Source organism: Lutjanus erythropterus, chromosome 3 (genome assembly GCF_056507025.1).
Source record: "Lutjanus erythropterus isolate fLutEry1 chromosome 3, fLutEry1.hap2, whole genome shotgun sequence".
NCBI lineage: Eukaryota > Metazoa > Chordata > Actinopteri > Lutjaniformes > Lutjanidae > Lutjanus > Lutjanus erythropterus.
The window spans coordinates 38,023,129-38,050,745 of NC_139319.1; the positions used below are offsets into that span (position 1 = coordinate 38,023,129).

General features: G+C 38.8%; 1 protein-coding gene across 2 annotated transcripts; it reads left to right on the top strand.

The window, feature by feature from the left end:
- The first annotated feature begins 1,547 nt into the window (after positions 1-1,547).
- c3a.1 (complement C3a, tandem duplicate 1) lies at positions 1,548-27,617 on the top strand. 2 transcript variants are annotated; one of them, XM_084716082.1, is made up of 43 exons: positions 1,551-1,696; positions 3,149-3,344; positions 3,472-3,634; positions 4,821-4,915; positions 6,023-6,111; positions 7,381-7,463; positions 7,590-7,677; positions 7,866-7,968; positions 8,890-9,010; positions 9,309-9,424; positions 9,689-9,835; positions 10,475-10,574; positions 10,725-10,819; positions 10,944-11,135; positions 11,276-11,431; positions 11,705-11,834; positions 12,133-12,201; positions 12,565-12,762; positions 12,887-13,007; positions 13,122-13,210; positions 13,340-13,479; positions 13,866-14,078; positions 15,729-15,792; positions 15,888-15,977; positions 16,166-16,372; positions 17,655-17,730; positions 17,914-18,073; positions 18,206-18,301; positions 19,813-19,963; positions 20,358-20,443; positions 21,989-22,066; positions 22,180-22,335; positions 22,970-23,032; positions 23,596-23,677; positions 23,814-23,862; positions 24,117-24,207; positions 24,324-24,413; positions 24,509-24,611; positions 24,718-24,807; positions 25,970-26,062; positions 26,184-26,267; positions 26,956-27,100; positions 27,332-27,617. In XM_084716082.1, the coding sequence occupies exons 1-43, from the start codon at positions 1,620-1,622 to the stop codon at positions 27,471-27,473; spliced, it is 4,977 nt and encodes a 1,658-aa protein (XP_084572208.1). In that variant the 5' UTR covers positions 1,551-1,619; the 3' UTR covers positions 27,474-27,617. The 2 variants fall into 2 exon arrangements, with proteins under 2 accessions (XP_084572207.1, XP_084572208.1); XM_084716081.1 differs by lacking the exons at positions 22,970-23,032; positions 23,596-23,677; positions 23,814-23,862; ... (6 more) ...; positions 26,956-27,100; positions 27,332-27,617 and adding an exon at positions 22,495-22,928 and having other exon boundaries at positions 1,548-1,696; positions 22,180-22,362.

Genomic DNA, 27,617 nt, shown 5'->3' on the forward strand with positions numbered 1-27,617 from the left:
GCCTTTTGTACATACCTCCTTAAAAACTCAAAGTTTATGTTACGACCCCAAGTTAGGCTAGGAGATGAGGGGTGCAACATTAATTAATTTTACCCGGGAGAAAAAGGAAGGAAGGAGAACTGAGACAAAGATGTAAACAAAGGTACTTTTATTAATAAAGTGTGTCAAATTAAGTCAACTAATTAAACTAACAAAAGGGGTAACTCAACCTACTAAATTAAACACACACATGACAACAAGTGTCCATGCTAGCCAGGAAGGCTAACAAGAGCACAGCACAAAACACGAGTGCCTTTGGTAGCTGGCGGGACTAGCAAAGCACATGAGGCGCGCCCAAACCAGTGCCCTTCCCAACCATGAGGTAAACAAGGCACACGAAACACAAAGACAAGTGACTTCACTAGCAGAGCACATTAGCAAAGCACTTGACAACCGCCACAAGTAGTCTAACCTGCTGCTGCAGAATTAGTCTACAGACTAGCAGACTGAAGTCTGCCGAATGGCCAACTGGCCCTGAATGGCTGCCCACTTTTAAGCACCAGGTCCTGATTGCAGAGCAGCTGCACCTGATGTCAATCACTGCAATCTGCAAGGAGGGGGAGGGGCACAATCTGGGCATAAAGGAGCACAACACCACACAGACACTGTGGCACGTAACAGTTTAATAAATTTAAATCCATAGGATAAACTTTATTCATGTTTGTGTGTTTACTGTATAACATTAATAGAGAAAAGAAAATACTTTTAGTACCAAAGTGATCAAATGTAATGTTGCTTTTCACTGATTTTGCAGTGAAAGGATTAAATGTATTGTTAAAGAACAATCAGTCAGTCCACAAATAGTATTTGAGTATTACTGGGACACCCTGTTAATGTACAGATGAAGGCAGGGACTATTAACTGCATCTGGCCCAAGGAAAAAAAAATCTCATCACACAATGGGATCTATCTTTTACTAAATCCAGTCAGCCTCCAGGCAAAACATTAAAATATATAATGTCCATTCAAATCACAAATACTTTCAAAATATCATTCAAGAAATAAAAAGAAGAAGAAAAAGAAGAGTAAGAAGGACACAGTCATTGTAAAAAACAAACAAACAAAAAAAAAACCCTGCTGTTGAAACTCCAGAAAGCCCTGCCAGATATTTTACCAGAAGTTACTCAACACCCACTTGTTGTCTGTGTGTTTTTGCATGTTCAATATGTTTGATTATGTGTAAGTATTCTGATTCATCAGGCTCAGGGTACGGATTATGAAATTTCCCAAACAAGAAAAAGACAGAAAGAAAACAAAGGCATCATATTAGAAAACGTCATCAATGCAGAAGAGTCATTTTGCAGTAAACTGTATGCTTACAAGTTATTCAGACATGTAAGCTCTCATTGATTTTCTACTGTTTATCTTTTTCTGCACAGCAGAGATAACAGTTTCTCAACCGCTGCTGGGAAATCATGTGTTGGTGTTTGTGCTTCCACTGAGTGTACAGAAACACTTTGGGAGGAGGACGGGTGGGTCATGAGGTGAAGGAGGTGCAGGAGGAGGGAGGAGAGTGGATAAAAGGAGGGTGCTGGAGAGCAACAGTCATCATTGACAGCAGATCAGGATCAGGTAGGAGGATGAGTCGGACTCTGCTGTGGCTGGTGGCCTCTCTGGCCTTTGCCTCACTCACTTCTCTGGCTGATGGAGCTCCACTGTGAGTAGACCGGCGATACCTTTATAGATTACGATCGAGCTTGAATGCATTCACAATAGAGCTAAAATATAGTTTGTTTGTTTGATCAGCTACCTGATATTCAACGTGTCATTGGTTAAACTATGATGAGAGCAACTGTAATTTCAGGGGCTCTCTGTATTCACTATAAGATGAAAGAGTGTATGGCTACAAATATCAGTTTGATTCACCCTTTTGACCTGTGTCTTACACAACGAGGAGCTGTGGCCCAGATTTCAGTTTGTGTTACATGAGTCAAGGTAATGTGGTCTTTCTAATGATGCCAGCAAGCAAACAGAATCTAGAACCATGGTGAAATATTGTATTGATCCAGGGCTGGATCTTAATCAAGATAATCAGTTGATCACCCATTGTGTGCAAAGTCCATGGTCGAGCTGGGGCTCGGGACGCCTCAAACGGTCACAAGATAACTGAAGGCACAATTGTGGTGGTAAAACATTTCACTTATTTTTCAGGGGTTTTCTTTTTAGAACCATTGCCCTTTTTTTTTTTTTCAAAATACTGAAAATGTTTCCTCTCATTCAAAATTTGAAAAAGCACACACGTTCAGCAAGGCCAAGACCATCAAGTTTTTTTCATTTTAAGGGGTCACATGCAAAAAAAAAGGAAACACTTCTCTAAATGATCCAGTCCTAAAACTTTTCACTGTAAAAGGTCATACTGGAAGTATGTCTCATTTATTCAAGTTACTTCAACTTGATTTGACTTGACAAGATTTCTAGTATTTATTTTCAGAATAAACGTGATTTCTTGAAGTTGTGAAGTCGAAGCCTTTTAACTTGAAATGATGAGTTGAATGAATGTACTGTTCAGAGTTCAATCAGCTCATTAAATTAAGTTTCTAAAGTAACATGATCAGGATGTTAGCAGACTTGCCAGCAAACATGGTTTTGAGAGCTTAAACTCTCCTACAACCCATCTTACACTTTGATAAAAACTTTCTGTGTGTGTCTGTAAAACACTTAAAGTCATGGTTACTTATTTTCACAAAAATGGAAAAACTGTGAACCATGATGAAGGTTAGTACTGAATTCAGTCCCTACCCCTTTACCCTTAATATTCAATAAATTCACTTATATTATGTTTGTGCCAAAGCTGGAACAAAGTAGCAGCTGCAGCTGTAAGTTGTGTGTGAAATGAAGAGGTGACTCTTCAAGTTTAGAATGTAAATGTAAAAGGATATCAAATTTGTTTGTAATGTCATTGTGACTGAAGAGTTTTTGGTTCTGCTTTATCTTAATTTTAAGGTTACTGAACATGTTTTATTAAGTACAACCTAATTAATATCAAGTTTATTTGGCTAGAAAAGTTAATTTGTTTTGAATGACAAAATTTTTTTAGACAGCCTAGACACTAGAGTGGAAGAACATATTTGTCAATACATCATTTGTCAATACTTTGTCTCTCTCTCAGACATGTGATGTCTGCTCCCAACTTGTTGCGGGTTGGAACAGCAGAAAACGTCTTTGTGGAGTGTCAAGACTGCACAGGAGGAGACATCAGGGTTGAAATCATGGTGATGAACCATCCAACCAAAACAAAAAAGCTGGCATCCACGGTTTTGACCCTCACCAGTGCAAAAAACTTCCAAGAGCTTGGACAAATAACGGTAATGAAATAGTTTTACTGTTTATGCATATTGTTAGTTGTCTTCATTTTCTTTCATGACCATAAATTAGAGATTAGCCTCATCCTGCTCCTCATGCACTGCCTTTTTCTCCACATACTGGTTTTAGATCCCTGCTGGTGACTTCAGTAGGGATCCCAACATGAAGCAGTATGTGTACCTGCAAGCTCAGTTCCCTGACCGACTGCTGGAGAAAGTCGTCTTAGTGTCCTTCCAGTCTGGGTACATCTTCATCCAGACTGACAAGACCATCTACACCCCCAACAGCAAAGGTGAGTTTCAGTACTCCGTCAGTGCTGAAAAACACACCAGCCTCTGTGAGAACATTTCTATATGAACAAGATAAGATAATACCATAGAAAACATACCACACTCTTTAATTCACAGTTTGACTGAACAGTAATATACAGCACACACAAACTTCAAGGCACTCTCTGTTAAAACAATTATAATGCCTTTACTGTCATAGCATGATCATGTTAGACCATAGAACAAGCACACTCGGCCCATGGATCAAATCTGGCCGGTGATAGGGTGCCCTCTGACAATTTCCTAATTCATAAAGTAAATAAATCCCTTCAGTAACAGAGAAGGCTGATCTTTGTTTGATGTCCTTTCCGGCTGTGCAAGGTGCATTAGAATCAGATCTGCAGGGGAAGACAACTAGCTGAAGAGGAGAAAACAGAAAAACAGAAATAAGGATATATAAAGATATTTCTGATCCAATAATAAATATGTATTTCATTACTGAAAAAACTTAAAGGGACAGTTCACCCCAAAATCAAAACTACATATTTCTCTCCAGTATAATGGGGCTAGATGGTGCAAATCCTGGTGTGCTCAAAGGGCCAAAAGAAAGAAAAATGGAAAAACTGAAAAATTCAACCCCAGTGTCTGTTTCCAAAAATCATGACTCAGTTACTCAAGATAATCCACAGACCGTGTTGTGAGCAGTTTCATGCAGGAACTACTTTCTTTCTGTAGTGAAATCTACAGGAACTATTTTAGGATCTACCGAAACTGAGCACCACATGCTGAATACCATTTAGCCCCATTATATTGGAGACAAGGCAGACATCTCTGCAGCTAGTATCTCCAAAACTCTGCATTTGCTGTGTGTCATCCCCTCTCTCTCCCCCCTTTCCTGTCATATCAAAACCCCCAAAATAATCTTTAAAAACAAGAAAACAAAGAATTTCAAAGAAAGACAAGGCCTTGAAATGTTCATTTATTTTATCTGACAAATAATATTGATAGAAAATTAAATAAATTGCAAAATTGCCACCCAGGTAAAGCAAGTTGAGTGTTCTTGCATTAGAACAAATTAGACGTGTTTTGGCATCAAGGCTTCGCCAGAGGCTCAAACAGATCTCATGTAACAAAGGCCATTTCATAGTAATGTTTCACCAGTAGGAATCTTCCATTTGGATTGAAGTTGAGTAAATGTGTATATGTCAGTTCATTACAGGATGTTTGCAGTGACGCCCCGCATGGAGCCAGTAGAAAGGAATGACGAAACCCAGAGTGACGCTTCTATTGCCATTGAGATTGTGGTATTGTATTTTACTGTTGATAAGCACCGCATCAATATTATGCAATCATCTATAACTGGGAGCATGAAGCCTCTCAATGAAGTTATATCACAGATATTAAACTGCAGATTCATTTCTTTAGAAATTATCAAAATAACAAATAAACCTCCCCTTGTTTCATTGCTAGTTTTCTTTTCTATCTCCAGTAGCACCTGTCCTATGCCTTGCTGTAAAAATAAGTGCATGCCTTCCTCCAGTTCAGGGTTTTCAAACAGATGGCCTGCAGGCCAAACACAACCCATCAAAGAGTCCAATACGGCCCAGTGGGTGACTTCACAAAGAAGTCATTAATTCCAATTTTTCAATAAAACGCACTGGTATTCCTGATATGTCCTCTGTGCTGATAACAAGCAGACTCCAAGCTGGATGTAGATCCCACATGCTTACATACAGGGTACATGACACAACACTGTCTATTACAGCCAATTGTTCATGCAGTCGACATTAATGAAAAATGTCTTTGTCAAAAAGACAAAAAAGTGTACATGTTGACCCCATTTACACCTGTCCTTAACATGTGCTCTGTATCTGGATGTGTTAGCTAGATTGTTGTACACAATGCAAGCCAGACTACCTCCATCGCCAAGCACTTACACCTTGCTTCAACATGCATTTTTCCTTATCTGGACGACTTATTGAGATACAGATCAGATTTTAATAACAGGTGTAAATGGGGCGAGAATGGCAGGACTACCAAGAAAAGTGGATGAGTCCCTATTTCTTCATGTGTAATGATAGTAGACTGACTGAAATTATTCATTAACCGCAAACATTTTCAGAATGTACTTGTGCTTATTTACACTAAAAGAAAGGGAAATTTTCAAAGGTTTGTTACATGTAGTTTATGCAGTTTGACTGATACCGCCCTCTTGAAATCAATTTGAGTTGTACGTGGCCCATTAATTAAAATTTGTTTGAGATCCCTGCTCTAGTTGTTGACTTGCACATGAAGCACAGCTGAAGTGAAGATTATAGCACTGATTTACTAAATTAATTTGTAAGCTGGCACAGCTCACTGTTAATATTTGCTCTTTTTTTTTTTTTTTTTTTTTTTTTTTTTTTATTAAGACCCCTGATGGCATCATTTTACCACTTGATCCAGTCTCTCTGAAATCAGGAATCCACTCCGGAGATTACCCACTTGCTGAAATTGTCAGGTGAGTATGAACTGGTTTAAAGTTTTCCTGAAGTCAGAGTCGATATTATTTATTTATTTAATAAAGGGACCTATCTTCCGCTTATCTAAAGCACAAGTTCAAAGTGCAAGGCAGAAAGGTTTTAATTTGTTCCAGGCGTTTCCAAATCCACTTTTCCTCCAGGGGTGCAGAAGTATCCTGCCCTGTCCCACCCTGAACATACCTATCAGTGTGTGTTTTAGGTCTAACATGCAATAAACCAATCAGAGGGTCAGCTCTCACCACCTTTAGGAAGTAGGTGTTTGACTCAGACAGTGTCTCTGAAGTTTGAGGAAAGAATTACAGGCGACGTATTCAACATATGTGTTGGACAAACAGCATCAGGCTCTGAAAGAAGCACAAGTACCTTTTTCTCCCAGGGTTGGGCCAGTCCCGTTCTCAGATATAACATCTTGTTCACTTTGTATGTTATAGATCATGGTTGTTTGATCCTTGTTTTTCTGGATCCCAATAAACAAGCAGACACAAACACTGCAGTTGCTCCAGTGCGTTTTGACCAGGTTTTAGTTGGTCCAAGGCACAAGTGGTTTTGACTGTGCGCCAAGCACAAGATAGCAAACGCACCTGGCCCCGCCTTCATTTTTTAGACCTCCCGTGCTTGGTCACACAGACCAGGCACAAGTGAATTTGTTATCTTGCAGACATGGCAAAAATGAGTGGTGTACGATAACAGAGCCACCTGCGCCATCCATTTTGCTCCAGGTATAAGATAGTGCTCTAAGTGTTTTTATCACACACATATGGATCTATGTCACTTATACACCAGTATCTGGCCCGATCACAAAAAGTCAGTTTCTAAATTCAATGCTTTTGAGTACATTTAAACAGAAATTTAATCCCAATGACTTATATCATATAACAATATTATATCATATATAATTGAAACAATCAGCCTTAAAAGGCACAAAATAAAGGTAGTACAATCATTCTGCAGTAGCCTATTGCACATTTTGCCAGCCAAACTTTAAAGCTTTTTTCCTAAACTTCAGTGTTTCTGCTCTCTTCAGAATATAATAAACATCATGTGTTTTGCAGCAGCTCATTTAATTTGTGTAAGATATAAAAGACGTCACACAGTATGAAGTCTGATTCCTGTGTTACCTCCAGTCTCTAAATGTTATGAATATTTAAAATCTTTGCATGATTGTGTGTGGAGTGAAAAAATATTGTTTAAAAAAAAATCTTTGCGTGATTACTGAAATATGTGTTCTTGTGTTTGTCTGTGTGAAGTCCCGGGCTGTGGAAGGTGGTGGCAAAGTTCCACAGCAACCCACAGCAGAGCTACTCTGCAGAGTTCGAGGTCAAAGAATACGGTGAGTCTCATTACTTGCACTTACTTTACCATTACTTGTTATTTAAAATGTGTACAACTTTCAGAAACTTTTTAGCTGATTTCAACATCTTTAACTGAACATATTAAAATGCTTTCAATCTTTCAGTGCTGCCCAGTTTTGAGGTGAAACTGTTACCTGTGAGCCCCTTCTTCTATGTGGACAGTCCAGAGCTCACCGTCAACATCAGAGCTACGTATGTGAAGGTTTTTGTTTTGAAGATTAAGAGACCAGGTTTGATTGTTAAACTGATTGAAGGACAAAATAAAGGGCGCTGTTGCAGTTTTGAGACATTTGTTGTTGTTACATTTTGACCGTCCTGTTTGTAATTGTCCTGTTTTATGTCATTGTGGGCTTAAACATGTCCTTCTCTTGTGCTTTTAGATATCTGTTTGGTCAGGAGGTGGACGGGGCGGCCTACGTGGTATTTGGGGTTATACAAAATGGTCAGAAAAAGAGCTTTCCAAGGTCTCTTCAGAGAGTGCCGGTGAGCAGTTACTTACTCTTTTGCTGTATTTGTCTGGTCAGTCTGACAGTTGTCATAGTCATTGTGTCTGATACAGTAGGTGTATGTGTTAAGCTTGGCCTTAAGCAGGGCTGGCATAAACACTACGCCGCCGTTCAGTGAGACTTTCTGTGTTGCTCGCTCAGCGGCCACAGTGGGGAAAAAGAAACTCCTGTAAGTTAGATAATAAGTCATAATTTTGAGATGCTAACTCATTATTTTAATATCATATATAAAACAGCATATATAATATTTAAAAATCATCCTTAATTCTTAAAGGAAGAATTGGTAGGATTTGTCCAGGCTGTTAATAAACACACCAGAAAGATACCAGGATGTCAGATACCAACATTTTGTCTTGGTAAGCACAGCAAATAATGAGAAAAATTAAGAAATACAGGCAGAGGACAGGGTCTCTGCAGATATAGCCACCACTACACACTTTTAATTGGTCATAAGTGATGACTGAGAGGGATGTTTCTATGAGTCTATACATTGCTTTTTAGGAAAATGTTGGATATTATACCTTTAAGTTAAATTCATTGTTTCTGTGGATTTAAAATAATTTTTAGTTGATGACCTTCTTGCGCTGGCATTTGATCTTTGTGCCCTCAAAAAACTGACCATACCCCTAAAAAGATGAAATTACAGTCCTGCTCCACACACTCTGTGGGGTGTTAAGTTAACTTGTTTGCTTTTATTAGCTAGCAAGCAAATAGTAAGAAATCAAGCTTGTTGTAATGAAAAAAATGTTTTACCTAAAATGAAAAATTCATTACTTTCTAGTCAACATGCAAAGCTAAAACTATTGTGGCTATGCCCAGTTTGATTCAAAACGTGATGAAGTACCCACAACTGATCACTGTATTTCAAAGTGCATTTATCTGTATCATGTGACATTAGATTCAGGGAGGAAATGGAGTGGTCACACTGAAGAGACAGCAGATCACTGAGACCTTCCAGAACATCCACAGCCTGGTGGGGAAGTCCATATTTGTATCTGTCAGTGTGCTGACGGAGAGCGGTAAGAAAGACACACTGTGTGTTTGTGCCTGTTCAGTATTTTAAATCATGTGATTCATACTAACTCCACAGCTGTGAGGGTGAAAGTAACTGTCAGTGTTATTTGTCCCAAAAATTTGAAAACAAAAAAGAGAGGGAAAAAGAAAATAAAGATATCAGGATATTTTATCTGCATCAGTTAATCACGTGAGACATGTACAAAAGTTTCTCTTGTGTTCAGTGTGTGTGTGTGTGTGTGTGTGTGTGTGTGTGTGTGTGTGTGTGAGTTAATTTGTTTGTGTTTCTGCATCACCTCGCAGGTAGTGAAATAGTGGAGGCGGAGTTGAGAAATATCCAGATTGTCACATCACCGTACACCATCCTCTTCAAGAAAACACCCAAATTTTACAAACCAGGAATGTCCTTCGATGTTGCGGTAAAATACTTCTTTACATTTACATACAGTACAAGTATAGCTTTATTTCTGTTTAAATTACAAGATCTCTTATACATTTCACTCCCAAAATATAGTAACTTTTTCAAAAGCAGTTGACAGTATCAACTCAAAACTTTGAAAGTCTCCATGCCTCTGAAGTAACTATTATTGAGCAATGTTTTGGTGGATTTTCATTATGATGCACGGGCTGTTAGATGTTTTCTGTTTAGCTGATTGTTTAGCTATTTTTGTCTCTGATGGCAGGTTGAAGTTGTGAATCCTGACGAGAGTCCTGCACAAGGCGTTGCAGTGGTGGTTAATCCAGGCCAGGTGATGGGCTTCACTGCAGCCAATGGCTTGGCAAGGCTTACCATCAACACGGAGGCAAGGTCTACCAGACTGGACATCACTGTAAGTCTCTGAAGTATTTCAACATTTTTAATATTTACTTGATGAAATCTGCAGCTCTCTTCCTTAGCCCAGTGTCATAGTTCTCCTGCTCACACATTTATTGTACAGTGTGTGAGCGCTTTCCAGTTAAAGACCAAGATTACTCTCAACAGCTGTTGGATACCAAAACACAGTTAAAAGGAGAGTGACTTAAATCTGTCAGGTGGCCATAACATGATTCTAAATGAGTGTGAATGTTGTTCTGTGTTTGCTGGATATGAAAGTAGATGTTATTTTGCTAACTTATCAGTGATACAGACTTCAGTTACATAATGTTTGGAGGATGTGGATGTTCATGTTTTTAAGTATGAGTAAAACTGAATATTGCAGCTTCAAGCAACATAAACACAATCAGGTGAGGCGGATGAAAATAGTCAAGTCAGTAATATTCCTAGCCCTAGATGAGCCATAGTTTGATGTGTAGTGTTTTATGTTAAAATCCTTGTCAATTCCTCATGCGCTTTGTTATTCTATTAATAAATTTTACTTTGTTAGATTGAAGTATACGAGGAAAAGCCTCAATAGGATACTTGAGGAAACTTGAGACTTTTTTTGTAACTACTTGTTTGTGTATGTGTGTGTGTGTGTCTTTAATTGCAGGCAAAGACCAATGAACGTGCTCTTACAGATGCAAGGCAAGCAAGAGCCACCATGGTAGCTCTCCCATATACCACCAAAAACAACAACTACATTCACATAGGTGAGTGACATCCTGAAATAACAGCAGATGGTGAAACACACACACAAAAAAAAAACAAGGTGGTGAAGGTGGTGGCAGGGGCAAAGAACGCACCATGCACTAGATCTCTTTTTAGTACCAAGAACTCATTGCAACATTTCATTTTCTCAGGTGTGGATACAGCAGAGCTGCAGTTAGGAGACAACCTGAAAATCAACCTCAACCTTAACAGGCAGGGAAATCAAGACAATGACATCACATACCTGGTGAGAAACGCTTTACACCTGTGCTTTTGTGCACGTACCTAACTATTTTCGTTGTGTCCCATGACCTTTGCACTATGTACACTCATGGTGGATAATTTCCTGATGTGTAAATCTGTGTCCCTAGATCCTGAGCAGAGGTCAGCTGGTGAAATATGGCCGTTACAGGACAAGAGGCCAAGTACTGATTTCCCTCATAGTTCCCATTACCAAAGAAATGCTGCCATCATTCCGCATCGTAGCCTACTACCATACAAATGACAACGAAGTGGTATCAGACTCTGTTTGGGTGGATGTCAAGGACTCCTGCATGGGCTCGGTGAGACACACAAAGCAAAGTTTAAGTGGGCAAACAAGACACCCACACACTAAAGTTATTTGTACATTACTTGGACATAATTTTTTATGTATGAAACTGCTTAAACATGTCCCATTCATTGACTTCCCGTTCACATTTAGTTGAAGCTGGAATCAACAAGACCCGCTCCGTCATATGAACCTCGCAGGATGTTTGGTCTGAAGGTCACTGGAGATCCAGAGGCCACAGTGGGACTGGTGGCAGTTGACAAAGGCGTCTACGTCCTGAACAACAAGCACCGCCTCACCCAGAAAAAGGCAATTCTTTATTTCATATTTATCACTGAAAATATTAATATAAGTTTTAATTAATATTAGTATAAGTTACAAGTGTTTAATTTAAAAGGTTATGTATAAATAATGGCACATATTAACCTGTACCTCAAATAATAACAATCCGGTATAAATTTGTCCTGCAGCAAATACATTGCATTAGTAAATGTTTCTAATGACCTCTCAGAACTGCCATGTGAGTTTAGCTTACGCAGCGTAACCCTATGTCTTGTCTGTTTTTCTGTGTGTGAATGACAGGTGTGGGACACCGTAGAGAAGCATGACACAGGCTGCACAGCAGGTGGAGGGGCGAACAGCATGGGTGTGTTCTACGATGCTGGGCTGTTGTTTGAGTCCAACACAGCTTCTGGGACTCCCTACAGACAAGGTGACGCTTCCATAGTCCCCCTTTCCTGGGACATACCCCTCTTTTACTGAGAGAGGCCACACCATATCATGTATGGAGGGATGGTAGGATCCAGGGGTAGAGGTGGGGGGATTTGTACTAATTTTCTAATTAAGTATTTTTATAATATTTTAAAATTTCAGCAAAAGCAAATGAGGATAAGAATTGTAGGTGTGGCAAACCTGATAAAATACCTTACTTTGACACTCTGAAAATGCAAAATCCAAGTCTGGAACCTTTTGGCATTCTGTTAATGATCTTGTACATGTTGCATTTCCAGAATTGAAATGCCCGGCCCCCAGCAGGAGGAGACGAGCCACTACTATAATGAACATCACTACCACCTTAGGTAAGAACCATAGCTCCATACTACCCAGTAACAAGATATTCAGTCATCTTCTGCCACACAGTTCAGACTCGCCACAATGTTTGTAGTTTGACATCTTGTGTTGCTGATTTTCACTCGTCTTTGTATTAGTAGAATGATCAAACTGAGCTGAAACTCTTTTTACATACAGCCTTAATTTATTCAAATCAAGGGTCTAAGGACAGAATGCATGTAAGGCAAAACTGACTTAACTAGAAGAAAAGTTCTGTTTCTATACTTTCTTGTATTTCTCTTTTAATTTTTACAAATTTCCAGTTCACCCTTGTTTTTCTACTCCATACCGCCTCACCTCTGTCTCTCCCCCACAACGCTCTTTTTTTCCAGCAAGTCAATATACAGACCCACTGCTACATGACTGCTGTAGGGATGGCATGACCCAGACCCTGCTCTCATATACCTGTGAGAGGCGCAGCGAGTACATCAATGATGGTCAAGCTTGTGTCGATGCCTTCCTGCACTGCTGCAAAGAAATGGAAGGCCTGCGAGCTGAGAGGCAGGAGGAAAATCTCCAACTGGCTCGCAGTAAGAGACGGGGACAAGGGATGGAGGGAGGCCCTGGGTGGTTATTATTAATGATCATTCTTGTAGTTAGAAAACAATCACTGATTCCCAATGAAAAATAATAACCTTTTTAATGACACTTTAGGTGAAGATGATGACAACAGTTACATAGACGCCAATGAAATTGTTTCTCGCACGAAGTTCCCTGAAAGCTGGCTGTGGTCAGACATCAAACTAGATCCTTGTCCTCGACAAACACCAAACTGGTGAGTCAACTGAAACCTACACACACAAAAAAAAACACTGATAACTTCAGTAATGACACCACTAAGATTTAAGCTACTTTTTACTTCTCAAGGTGCTAACATTTTTTGTTTCAGTGACACTACATCAAAAGTGAAAAATGTTCCTTTGCAAGACTCAATCACAACCTGGCAGTTCACTGGCATAAGTCTGTCAAGAACTCACGGTGAGGATTTAGTAACTAAAATCTGCCCTGAGTTTTAATCATACCTCCTAGTAAGACCTCTCCCATCCCCTATACCTTTTTTTTCTTTCTGTTCCCTCATTTGTTTTTGGTATCTCTCTCTTTCTTAAGGAATCTGTGTTGGAGAGCCGTTAGAGGTCATTGTCCGGAAGGAATTCTTCATCGATCTCCGACTTCCCTACTCTGCTGTCCGTGGAGAACAGATAGAAATTAAAGCAATCCTTCACAACTACAGCCCTGATCCTGCCACTGTAAGTCTGCGCCACTCTGCTCTGGTGTTTCAGACCAGAGCCTTTGAGACTGGATTGACATACAATATATGACAAAAAAAGAGATTGAATTAAATCTTTACTCTGCTCCCTGACAAATGTAATACTGTAAGTGATCAACTGGTGGTCAGTCCCAGAACTGGGACAGCCTCACCACAATATTTACAATGTGCTTTTCCAACCAAATTGATCCTCTAGGAAAAAATGGGTTACATTTCTCCAAATTAGATATGCCTCATTGTTAGGTGACATAAAAAGAAACTGATGATTATCTACTTAATGGCATCTACTTAATGCAGGTCCTTCATTTTTGATCAATTGCACATATCTCAGTCCTTTCCTCTGTGTATTCTCATCTGTTTTTCAAGGTGCGTGTGGATCTAATCGAGGAGGAAAACTTGTGCAGTGCAGCCTCTAAACATGGAAGGTTTCGTCAGGAAGTCAACGTTGGGCCTCAAACTACACGATCTGTACCCTTCATCATTATCCCCATGAGGGAAGGACAACACCGCGTTGAGGTCAAAGCGGCTGTTAAAGACTCATCGCTCAATGATGGAATCTTGAAGATGCTGCGGGTGGTGGTAAGATAAACTGCATGTCGTGAGTTAAGAGTTTTTTATGCCATATCAGAACTTTTCCCTTATTGCAGTGAAATGCTCAATATGAAATATGTTTTTGTTTTTAAGTTTACATTTCTTCCCCGTCCTGAAACATTATGATGGAAATATACAACCTCATTTCCAAAAAAAAAGTTACGACATTGTGTAAAACATAAATTAAACAGAATGCAATGATTTGCAAATCATTTTCAATCAACTTGTATTCAATTAAATCCAGCACAAAGACAAAATATTCAATGTTCAAACTGAAAAACTATAATTTTTTCTAAATATACACTTATCCTGAATTTGATACCTCCAGCATGTTTCAAAAAAGTTGGGACAGGGGCAACATAAAACTGTGACAGTTATAGAATGCTCAAAAACACCTGTTTGGAGCATTGAACAGGTAAACAGGTTAATTGGTAATAGATGACAGCATCATGGTTCGGTGTTAAAAAGCCCCAAAAAGATAATCTTGTTGTGACCTCATGGCTAAAAGGGAAAAGGACCATCCAGATTATTACCAACACTAACTTCAAAAGTCAGAATCAGTGATTGTATAGGGGTGTGTTCGTGCCATGGCATCATGGGTAACTGTCACATCTGTGAAGTCCCCATTGATTCTGAAAGGTACAAACAGGTTTTGGAGAAACATATGCTGCCATCCTGGCAATGTCTTTTCCAGAGATAGCCTACTTATTTCAGCAAGACCATGAAGACGCTTTCTGCATGTGTTACAACAATTTCATAGTAAAAAAGCTTGGACTGTTGAGCACCTGAAGTCATATATCAAGCAAGAGTGAAAAATAATTTCACTTTCAAAACTTCAACAATCAGTGTCCTCAGCTTCCAAACACTTACTGAGTGTTCTTAAAAGAAAAGGTGATGTGTCACAGCGGTCAACATGCCCCGTCCCAACTTTTTTGGACCAGCTTACAGGCACCAAATTCAGAATGAGTGTATTTAAAAAAAAGAAAAACAGAATACATTTTCTTTTTACTATATTCAATTGAATATAGGTAAAACAGTTTTTGCAAATCATTGCTTTCTGTTTTTATTTATGTTTTTCACAATATCCCAACTTCTTGTGGAATTAGGGTTATACGTGTCAGCTGCAGCCAATTTGGACAGATGTTTAGCTGGGAGGTTGTATGTAGCTATAATAACTATATCTATCCATCTATCTATCTATCTATCTATCTATCTATCTATCTATCTATCTATCTATATATATATATATATATATATATATATATATATATATATATATATATATATATATGTATATATATGTATATGTATATATGAGCTTTATATATAACGCTCAGGTAGACTTTCAAAATAAAGGCACAAAAACTACTTGGGTAGGTTTAGGGGGAAAAAAAACATAGTTTGGGTTAAATTACCGTTTGTACATATGTTACATAACACAACCTGTATATCAATATAGGTATTCAGTTGTCTTTTAGGGTTTATCTTTATATTTATGCAATGTGATCTGTAATAAAGAAAAAACTACCAAGAGAGGATATTTTACCAAGCAAGCCATACTGTGTTTTGTTACACATCAGCATATAAAAAATATTCAAATAGTTGTGATATCTAATGTTTTTCCTGTCATTTTTCCAGCCTGAAGGTGTACTGATTAAATCTCCTAAGATTGTAAATCTAAACCCAGTTAAGCTCGGTGTAGGTGAGTTAACCCTTTAAATAGCTGAATTATATAGTAATTTAGTCATATTATGTGATTATCACTTATTAACTCATGCCCACACTTTCTCCCTTTAGGTGGTACACAAGAAGAAATTCTTAACAGTGGAATTCCTAAGAAAGAAGTGGCTCCAAACACACCTACTAGCACACAGATCTCTGTGACAGGTGAGATATAATGTTATATTGATACAGGGCCTGTAGAATCAAACTGATTTGTGTAACTTTGTATTGTTCTTCTTGGGAAACAGCCACCTTACTGGTTGTGGGGGGACCTTTGTGTTTATATTTAGTTGTGTCTCCCCACTGGTCTATAAAGCTTTGGATTTTCTGTTTGTGTGTGTGTGTGTATTCAGGGAGAGAACAAGTTGCTGCACTGGTGGAGAAGGCCATTAGCGGGCAATCAATGGGTAGTCTGATCTACCAGCCCTCAGGATGTGGAGAGCAGAACATGATCCACATGACCCTGCCTGTCATTGCAACCACATATTTGGACACAACCAATCAGTGGGAAGCTGTGGGCTTTCAAAAACGGAAAGAAGCCCTCCAACACATCAACAATGGTAGGCTCACAGAGAGGTATTTATTAGCGCAGATACCTAAAATTATTCTCATTAATATGGGATAATGAATTATTATTATTATAAAGCCAATAAATGTCAATAGACCTGCAAAGTGTGCACAGGAGGGGACCACAACTGTCAGATTGTCTTTAACAGATCAGTTTATGGGGATCAAGTAAAACAAGGATTAAACAATTATGATCTATAACACACAAAATGAACAAGATGTTACATCTGACCACGAGATCAGCCTGATTTGGGGAGAAAAAGGTCTGTGTGCTTCTATAAGAGCCTGATGCTGATTTGATATACCCGTTGGGTAACCTGTGCGGAATCGTGCTCATGGGTTATCAAACTTCAGAAACTCTTTCTGGTTCTGGTTCCTCCATCCACAGCAGTGTTAGTGGAGGAGAGGGAGATGGAGAATGGGCGGCCGTGAAGCTGTAAGGCTCAGGTGGGTTTTCAGCCAGCTTCAGATGCAGCTGGATCAGCTCGCCTCTCCTCTCGACCACACCATCTCTCCCTCACTCCTCAGCCAGTAATGTTGATGATAATAATGAATTATAAAAAAACAATGTAATTTCAAGTTATTTAAGTGTAACATAACCAGCTACATCTCGGCATGACATTTACATTTACAGTTCATTTATTGTATTACTTTTTTCAGGTGTTAATGTTAAATAAAAGCTGCTTCGGAGATATCCTGTTGTCTCCATATATCACACGGTCTCTCACTTTAACTTCTCAGACCAGGAGATCTGTCTCCTCGCTTGAAAATCTTCTTCTTACTATTCTTCTTCTCTTTGTTTTCACCTGGTAAATCCACCGTCATGCTGCCATCACTTGCACGTCTGGTGCGCCTGCTTCTTACAGGTGATGATAGCTGATTTTCTGGTTGGTTTATTGTATGTTTGGCCCCTGTGAATTAATTAAGGCGTAGCTGATAGGTGTATTGTGCTGTGCACTGCTGGCGCAAGGGGCGGGACAGGGCAGGATACCCCTGTGCCCCCCAGTGCAAGACAGCAAAGGTGGATTTGGACACACCTTCAATAAATTATATCCATTGCACCTTCAACTTGAGCTTCTGATCAGCGTAAGATTGGGCCCATAGCCTGCTGAAATTTTTACCAGGATTGTCCTAAAGAAACAAAAACCTATACCAGCAGAATAACTATAGAAACGCTATGATCCCAGAAAAAAAAATCTAACAAACTCCTCAAACTGGCATCTAATGGATAAACCTGCAGTTGGTTAATAAGTTGTGTGTTTTGTTTGTTTCCAGGCTACCAGAGACAGCTTACCTACCGTAAAAAAGATGGGTCTTTTGCTGTGTGGGCAAAACACCAAAGTAGCACCTGGTGAGGCATCCAAACATTCATGTACTCATATGTGATTATTTGCATATCTTCCATCCTCCAGCAATTTAGATTCTACCTACGTGGGGGAATTTAGTGTGCAAAAGAAATTATACGATTATACACTCTCCTCTCCTCTCCTCTCCTCTCCTCTCCTCTCCTCTCCTCTCCTCTCCTCTCTATAAGGCTGACAGCTTATGTTGCCAAGGTGTTTGCCATGGCACAAAAACTGGTGGCAGTGCAAACCAGTGTCATCTGTGACGCCATCAAGTTCCTGATTATCCACGCCCAGCAGCCCGACGGTGTATTTAGAGAAGTTGGAAAGGTTTACCATGGAGAGATGATTGTGCGTGTCCTGATTTCAATAACATCAATTCTTAATCTTAATGCTAAAAAAGTAGACAATCAAAGTGAAAACTGTAACATGTCATTGAAAAACGCCTTATATGAATAAAAACGTGTGTGTGTGCTTGTGTAGGGTGATGTGCGCGGCGGAGACTCAGAAGCCTCAATGACAGCCTTCTGCCTCATTGCTATGCAGGAGTCACGCACATTGTGTACTGCCACCGTTAATGTGAGTACCTCATCTGCATACATTGTTTTCTCTCAAAGCTTTCTGAAGCACTCAACCAATGAAGCATCTGACAATTTCCTCAGTCAATCCCCCCGTCACTTACTGTTGCTACTCCTGTCAAGCTTTCTGTTCTTGTACAGCACATTATGTCGTTTACAATAGAGAAGCAATGTCTCTCCCCTTCTGTGAACCCCCATGTGACCTTATTTTGGCAAGAGACAGCAAGGGACTAATATTTTTTGATCCCTTTTGAATTCAGCCATGATTTATGACACCTGTCAGTTTAAAAAAAAAACAGATTTCTAAATCAAGAATGTCACAGATTGTCATAAAACTGTTGAAAGACTGTGAAGATAGCTAAAAAGACTACACACCCACTCCACTCCACAACCTGAAGCTACGATGCCAGTTTGTTTTCATACCAGGATGTAGTCAAACAAGCAATAGGTCTTGCTCAGTCTTTCACATCTAGGAGTCACTGGATAAAACAGATCAAGTAATGTTACAAGGCACGGCCATGTTGGTGTTGGTCACGTATGTTGTGCAAAGTGAGAGACGTAGCTCAGTGAGTGGTTCTGAGGTGAGAGTTGGGCAAGTTACTCAGGAAAAGCAATACGTTACTTTTTGCTAAATACTTATTTTAAGTCATTACTTCACTTCTTACTTGATGTGAAAAGTAATTAGTTAGATTACCAGTTATATTACTAGATTACTTTCCTACCATGTTGGTGGCTTTGTTGTGCCCCACAGTTGCTGATCCAGTGAACCATTATCACCCAGAAAACCATTGTTATTAGCCATTCAGATGTTGGCTGTGGTAACAAGGTTGAGCCCTCTGAATGTGTCCTGAAAATTAGATTCCATCACCGCAGATTCTCTCTCAATTTAACCAAACAAAGGTCATTGGTCAATTGGTCAATGGTCATTTGTTCTGAAATTACCGTTTTGAATCATTTGACACAGTCAAAATGGCAACATTTGCTGGGATCTCTTGGTATTGCTTATGTAAGCGTTAGATTAAATCCCATGATGACACAGTGAGCTGAACAGAAATGGTCTACAACTGGGGGGCTCAAGAGAGGTGATTGCCTGGTGCCCCCATGTTTGAAAAAACAACACAGAAGTGACCTCTGAGGAGCATTTTAACTGGACAAAACTTGGTTAAGTGCGTTCTAGGGTGCCTTTCCAGTGGCGAAAATACAATGTCGGCTGTCCTACGTACTAGAAAATGATTTGGCTTCTGCATGCCTTTAAATAGATTGAAAAAGACACCCTATTTTCACACTACAGACACCTCTTTGACAGCATGTGTTGTAATATGGCCTGTTTGTTGTGGTCATGTGATAGCTAGCATGTTGCAGTGAGGCAGTGAGGTTGCTGTTATACAATCTAGTCAACTTTTATGACATTCCTAAACATTTATGTGACCCAGCCTCTTATGTTCCCACTGAAATCCCTGCTATATATCTGCTCTCCCTTACTCTCCTTTCTTCCTTCTTTCTTGTGTCCAGAGTCTGCCAGGCAGTATAGACAAAGCTGTGGCCTACCTGGAGAGGCGTCTGCCCAGCCTCACCAACCCATATGCTGTTGCCATGACATCATACGCCCTGGCTAATGAAGCAAAACTGAACCGAGAGATCCTCTTCAAGTTTATTTCCCCAGGTGTCAACACACAGCAACATTCTTCAACTAATATTCAAAAACATAGTTCAGAGGTGTATAGATTCAAAAACATTACATTTTTTCTTAAGCTTGTCCACCTTAACTGACAAGGTTTCAGTCCTAAGGTCCTGTTCAGTATATACTGTTCACAATCTAATCAATCTAATCTCTCAAATATAACTTTATGAGTATTATACTGTATGTATTGGCCTAAAAAAAATCTTTCATCACTCAGGCTCTCGTGTTTGCATGTGAATCTTTGCTCTTAAGGACCAAGAATCTTAAAATCACATTTGACTGGAATAAATATTTTAAGATTAGGGCTTGGGGAATTAGTTTATTATTATCTTTTTCCAGGTACAGAATACTAATAAAAAGGTATTTCTTCCTTTAGCGTTGTCCCACTGGCCAGTACCTAAAGGACGTGTTTACACACTGGAGGCCACAGCTTATGCTCTTCTTGCTCTGGTCAAGGTCGAGGTGAGCATGTTCTACTTATGTTCTACTTGTGTCACGCTGCAAAAGTCATCATCCATGATGACATCAGTAAAAGTGTAGAGGATTAGGAAACAAAAGCCAGTGAAATGTGTCTCTCAGTAATGTCACAGCCTCAAATGTTGGTGAAGTCTTACACTTTTTAAGATAACCATATTTGGTAACAGTCTATTTGAAAGGGTATGCATAAGACTGTCATGACATTTTCATAACCATGTCGTAACACCTTATACAGTCTTTGCAAATGTTTATGACCATTGTCATTAAGAGTCTCTTGGTTAATATGGCATTTTTAATGCAAAGTTGGCATTGTTTGAGATGTCTTCGTTATGACGACATTAATCAAGCTAACAGTGTCTTTGTTGTGACAACTTGACATTAACTAAAACAACATAACCTGTCACTGTTTTAATTATGACAACTTGACATTACCAAACTCAAAGAAACTGTAGGCTCTATCTTTTATCATTGCATTAAACTGTCATATGTGGCCTGTATTGTATATTCATAAAGACTTTTTCCATGTTCATGATACATGTCATGATAGGCTTATGACAGTGTAATGAACTGAATATCCTGCAGCTTATGATCACACAATAATGAAACAAATTTGACAAAAACATCTATATATTTTATTTATTTTACCTTTTTCTTGCCAAAAGTACAACATACACAGGAATTTGCCTGATCCGACGCCTGTGTTTTTTTGTCCTTTTTTGTGTATGTGTGCATGTATTGTTCCATTTTTCACATTTTGTTACAGCCTTTACATCTTATTACATCTTTTACATCTTGTGCGTCTTTTTTGTCTTTTTATATTTTGTTACATTTTTTTGGTATTTTTACATTTTTCACATTTTGTTACATTTTTTTTGGTCTTGTTATGTCTTTTGTATCTTATTACATCTTTTACATTGATTATCATCTTCTTACATCTTTTTTGTTTTGTTACATCTGTTGTGTGTTATATGCACAGATGGATACACCTAGGAATTGTCTTTTATATGTGTTATATTCCCATCCATTTAGGTTAAAAACTGTCTTGATATTGTGAAGGTGGTGTGTAATGATGCAAAACAAAGACAATCAATAATTCCCCTCAAATGCATTAAAACCTAAGTAACAGTTCTGGTTTGAAAATGTAATGAGTACAAAGTACATATATTTGTTAAAATATAGGGAGTAAAAGTAAAACAGTGCCCAGAAAAATAAATATTCAAGTAAAGTACAGATACCTGAAAACTATACTTAGCTACAGTAACTTAGTATTTGTACTTCGTTTCTTCCCCCCTCTGTTAGAGAGTACAGGTTACAGTGAGTGGCAGTATGGTAGATAATTTCATTGAGAAGATACCTGGAGGCATTAAGCATGATGTGATTGTATCAAGGCAACTTTCAAGTCTTGACGTTTGATTGTGCTGAAATGGAAAACTGATTAAGAAGCACCACAGCGGACTTAGTAAACTGACAGGTTGTAAGTATAATAGAAACAACCACTTTCAGCTGTGTATTTGCCTTCTGTTAATAAAGGCCTTTGAAGATGCCAGAGCTGTTGTCAGATGGTTCAACCAACAGCAGAAGGTGGGCGGAGGCTACGGATCAACTCAGGTAACACAGACTCCTCTGTACCTCTAGCAATTTTTAGTGCAGTTGCACATCTTTTTAGTTCATCTCAACTTCTAACTTCTATTTTTTCTCATTTTCGTCCAATCATTCTGCAGGCTACCATTATGGTGTACCAGGCTGTAGCTGAGTACTGGGCCAGGGCTAGAGAACCAGAGTATGATCTGAATGTGGACATCTTGTTGCCAGGGAGGTCAAAACCTGACAAATTCAACTTCAACAAGAACAACCAGTACACCACAAGAACATCTAAAGTGAGAACGCAGAGACACAAACAAACAAATAAATGCACCATGGCTCATTAAAGGGACAGTTCACCACAAAATCAAAAATACAGCATTTGAGAATCTCCCAAACAACTGACGTGAATGATAACCAGTTTTCAAATGTAAAATAACAACAGAAAAAATCGTAAAACACCTCCATACTGCTCGTCTGGCATAATCCAAGTCTCCTAAAGACCTTACACGCCGCTCGCTTGTGTGTGCACAGCATCACACCACACACACCGAGTTCAGACAGCGTGCACACACACGTGAATGTGCCTCCAGGCAAAGGATCTATAGTGAAGATTTAAGCTAAAAACATGGTGTAAATGATGTCTTTCAAGTGGCTCCCAAACAATAGAACATTCAGTGCCATTGTTAGGGAGTTTCTGCACCAATGTTTTCCTGTGAAATTAATAAACCAAATCTGACCTTCATTCAAGCATGAAGCTAAGTAGATAATGACTGAATTTTTAGTTTTTGGTGAACTATCCCTTTAAAGGTATCGAGTACCGGTGCCCTAGTGGCCATGGATGGAACAGACAGCATTTCATGAACTGCTGTAAGACTGTGTCGGCTGATCCCTGCATGTGTGTTTGTGTGCATATTTAAATTCCCACAGATCAATGACATAAACCAGAATGTGAAAGTGACTGCCTCAGGCCCAGGAGAAGCCACAGTGACAGTGAGTAAAATATATTTTTGTTCTGAAAGTTTGTCACCTGTTTATTGATGTGTCCTTTTTGAATCTCAGATGAGGTCAAATCCTTCTTTAAACTTGTGTGGGCTATATTATTAAGCTAAATGCCTATAAGTTTATCATATTTAAGAAAAAAATATGCAATATATTTACTGTACTGCATTATAAAATGATCATGACTGGCTACAACCAGTATGTCATCCTTTGAAATTTCCATTGCAGTGTGAAACGCCTGTTTATATTTTGACCTGTGTGATTCTGCACACTGTCCGTTCACGTTCATTCACTTGCTAACATTAACACCAAAAGTTTGCTGTTATTGTTCATATCTGTTTATGAGTTGTAAGAAATCATTAATTAATATGTGTTCTGTATAAAATACATTTTTAAATTGGTGCATATTGGTAAATATTTATGCAGATAACGATATATCCTTAATAGGCCCATATCAGGCCAATATGTCCAATTTGTCTCTATGCAGTACCCATTTCTGAACACTAGGGTGTTACATATTTCACCTTTAACATGAACTTCTATATGTGTGACAGATGGTGTCGCTGTATTACGCTCTGCCTAAAGAAAAGGAGAGTGACTGTCAGAAGTTTAACTTGTCAGTGCAGCTCATCCCAGGTAATTTGTCTTTCTTTGTTGTCATTTTGTCTGTTTGTCAGCTTTTCCTGCTGTCTATCCATCTTCCTGCCAAGTATTTTTGTCATATGAGAAAAGGGAACTAATTAAATGCTCATCTACTGTTTTGCTCCTCCAGAGAAATTAGATGAGGATGAGAAGATATACAAGCTGAAAATAGACGTTTTGTAAGTACAAATGAGAAGTTTTCTCACCAGCTATGGCCCCCATGTTACCTCTCTTCTTCCCTCTGTTTGTTTTTCTCATAATTTGTAATTATCCTACTCTGGTATCCACCTCAATTTCACACTTTCCTTTCATCAAAAAATATGGGGGTGTAAAATTCTTTTCAAACATTATTTTGAATGAGCTTTCACATCAATTTGAGCTCATTTGAGCTGCCCATTATTTATTTTGATTATCAAGTCTATTTTTTGTACAGGTATATGAACAGGGACCATGATGCAACTATGTCAGTCTTGGATATTGGCTTGTTAACTGGCTACACCGTTAACACAAAGGACTTGGACTTGGTAAGAACTTTTACAGACGCACACATACCCTCATACAGTCAGAAGTTAATGTCTATGGTTAGGAGCAACATGTGTTTTATGGTCGGGTTATTTGATATGTGTGTTCATGTGTGTAGTTGGCCAAAGGACGTGCTCGCACAATTTCAAAATATGAGATGAACACAGCCCTGTCAGAGAGAGGCTCGCTCATCATCTACCTGGACAAGGTAAGAAATCACTCTTTATTCCTATCTATGTATCTCTCTGCCTTGTTATTTATTTCTTTATCTCTTTCTCACCTTTGCTTCACATCTCTTCACAGGTTTCACACACAAAACCGGACGAAATCACATTTAGGATCCATCAAAAGCTGAAAGTGGGCGTCTTACAACCAGCTGCTGTGTCTGTCTATGAGTACTATGAACGTGAGTTTCAGAGACACTTGTGCTGTCTCTGCGAGTATTTGATGTACATTTTCTGATGTACTGCAATTAGCAAATAACTGTCAAATATCCTTCTTTCCCAATGCAGAAACACCGTGTGTGAAATTTTACCATCCACAGAGAAGAGCTGGACAACTACTGCGACTCTGCAGAAATGAAGAATGCACATGTGCTGAAGGTAAACAGAATGAGGTCTTGGATAATATGGGATGTACTGGTTTTGACCTGTCTGTAGGAAGAACAGTACTGGGAGTAACGTGCTATAAAACAATGTGGCTTATTAATATAGCTGCACTAAAATATTCTAACTACACCAAAAAATATGACAACACCAAATATAACTACACTAGAATAACATAGCTGCTCTATAGTAATGTAACTACACAAAATAATGTATCGACACCAATATAATATAACTACACCAAATTAATGTGGCTGCACTAAATTAATATAATTGCACTAAATTGTATAACTGCACTAAATTAATATATAAACAGAGTATTGTTTGAAGTTAACTTTAAGAGATGGCCATATTTTACATGCTGCTTCTTCAGCCTCAGGGGTTTATAAAGTATAGCAATGTCAACATGCAGAAACCTACATCACATCACATGGAAATGGCTTGTAAAAAGAGTATTTCGATCTGAAAAGCCTCTGTATTTCGACCAGAATTTAAATGTTTGGATTTGTATACATGAGGAACACTACTGGGAAGCTACAGAATGATATGAAAATCTCAAAAACTGAATCATGACTGCTGTCACCCTTTAAACAAGAATCTTCAATTAATCCATTAATCTTTATCAAAGAAAAATACAAATTTTGCTCATACCAAACAATACCAGATGTGTTTTTGTCTTCCTCCTATGCTGTTCTCTGGCTGCATTACATACCCTATGAAACATATAAATACACAGAGGTCTACACATCAAAGACATATTTAAATATTGGATAACGTGGAGCGTGCTCATAAAAATAACCTCTGTCATATTTCAGATCTTTATTTGATAATAGATGCATTCAATCATTTTTGTACAAAAATAGAGAAAAAAAACTTGTGCTTGTACGGTTTCAACACAAGCGTTCTTCGATTTAATGTGATATGTGGTTGTTCCACTGCCACAGCAGCTACAACCCATGCAGTCTGTGATGCGGTGAAGTTGAGCACATGCATTTGAGAAAGCTGGCAGTCCAAGACAGCTAAAGAATAAGTCGCTAATACTTAAATTGTGATACAGCTGTTCCCACCCATCAAGTCATCCACAATCATGCTGTACATATATCATTGTGTGCATCATGTCATCAGTTGTATTTACTTTGTGCCCATTGTTTACTTTCAGAGAACTGCAGCATGCAGCAGAAGGGCAAGATCAGCAATGACCTGCGCACAGCTAAGTCTTGTGAGACCACTCCAACCAGCAAAATAGATTTTGGTAAGAGAGCACAACTGGGCCGCATTTATATATTTCTCTTATCTGAAATGGGTGGGTATGTTTGTGTGAGTAAGACATGCAAAGGAACGAGTGAGCTAATCTGCGACTTGTTTGTTTTCAGTGTACAAAGTGAGACTGGATCAATTTACAGAGGAATTGTCCACTGACATTTACTCAATGCGTGTACTGGAAGTCATCAAGGAAGGTGAGTATTTATCTTTGAACTGCCAAATGTGTTTCACCCCCTGATATGTTCTCCCTAAGTGTGTCACAGGGTATTTTCACACCTGCACTGAGATTGGCACGGGCATAGAGTAGGTTACAAGCACAGCAGTTTTAACAGCTCTTGACCTGTTAATGAGGGAGAATACCTGCGCTGAATTAGTGACCTGTCACTGACTGAATTTCATAAATACAGGCTATACATGTCTGATCAATTGTACGATCACCTCCTGAACAGATTTAATGATCAGCAGAATGATTAATTATCAGTTAAGCTTTTGAAGTTGTGCTAAAATCACTTCTATCATAAAATCCTGTGTTTGGTTCATTGACTTTCACACCACAAACAAACCGCACCACATTCTGTTTGGAACCGCACCCACCTTTTCAGGAGGACTCAGTCCAGTTCTTTAGACTAAAACAAACAGAAATTAGAGGTGCTAGTAAGTGTTGGCTACCTTTGGACAGAGCCATGCTAATTGTTTCCAATGTTGATGCTAAGCTATGTTAGCTGGCTGCAGCCTCATATTGACTAAATGTTGAACTATTCCTTTAAGTGTGATTCCTTTGGGAAAATGTGATAATACAATGGCAAAGTTTTGTACTTTGACTTTAGGTATGCATTTAATCCTTACATGCCCTCTCTCTCCTCTGCTTCATTTTATTTACAGGAAGTTATGATGTGGGTCCTCAGGGTAAAGCGCGTGCGTTCCTCAGTTATCAACACTGCAGGGAGTCTTTGGATCTGAGAATAGGTAAAACCTACCTCATCATGGGCGCATCGAAAGATATTCACAGAGATGACCAAAGTGAAACGTAAGTTTGTTCTGTGAGTGAATAAGTGTGTGTGAGGTGTGTGCACCCTGATCATAACACTGTCTGCATCTAAACAGTTTGACAGTTTTACTGCTTTCTAAATCACGTTTGCCTTTCTTGTACTTTAGTTTAAGTGTTACTGTTACTAGTGAGAGAGTAATTAAATGTACAGTTTTTGTCATGTTCCAGCATGTGAAAGACCCAATGCATTTTACACTTTGTTCTCCTCAGGTATCAGTATGTACTTGGTGAGAGAACGTGGATTGAGTACTGGCCCACAGAGGCTGAGTGCCAAACTGATAAACACAGACATACCTGTTTGGGCCTGGATGAGATGGTCCAGCAGTATGCACTCTTTGGATGTCAGCAGTAATGAAACTCAAGGAAACAAAATGTTCTTTTCAAATGAGTTTTATTTTGCATTACTCTTATTATGTAAGACTTTTCCTGCTATGAGATATCACGGCTCTAAAAGTTACAATGTTACACTGCATTGATTAAAATATAATGGTCTTAA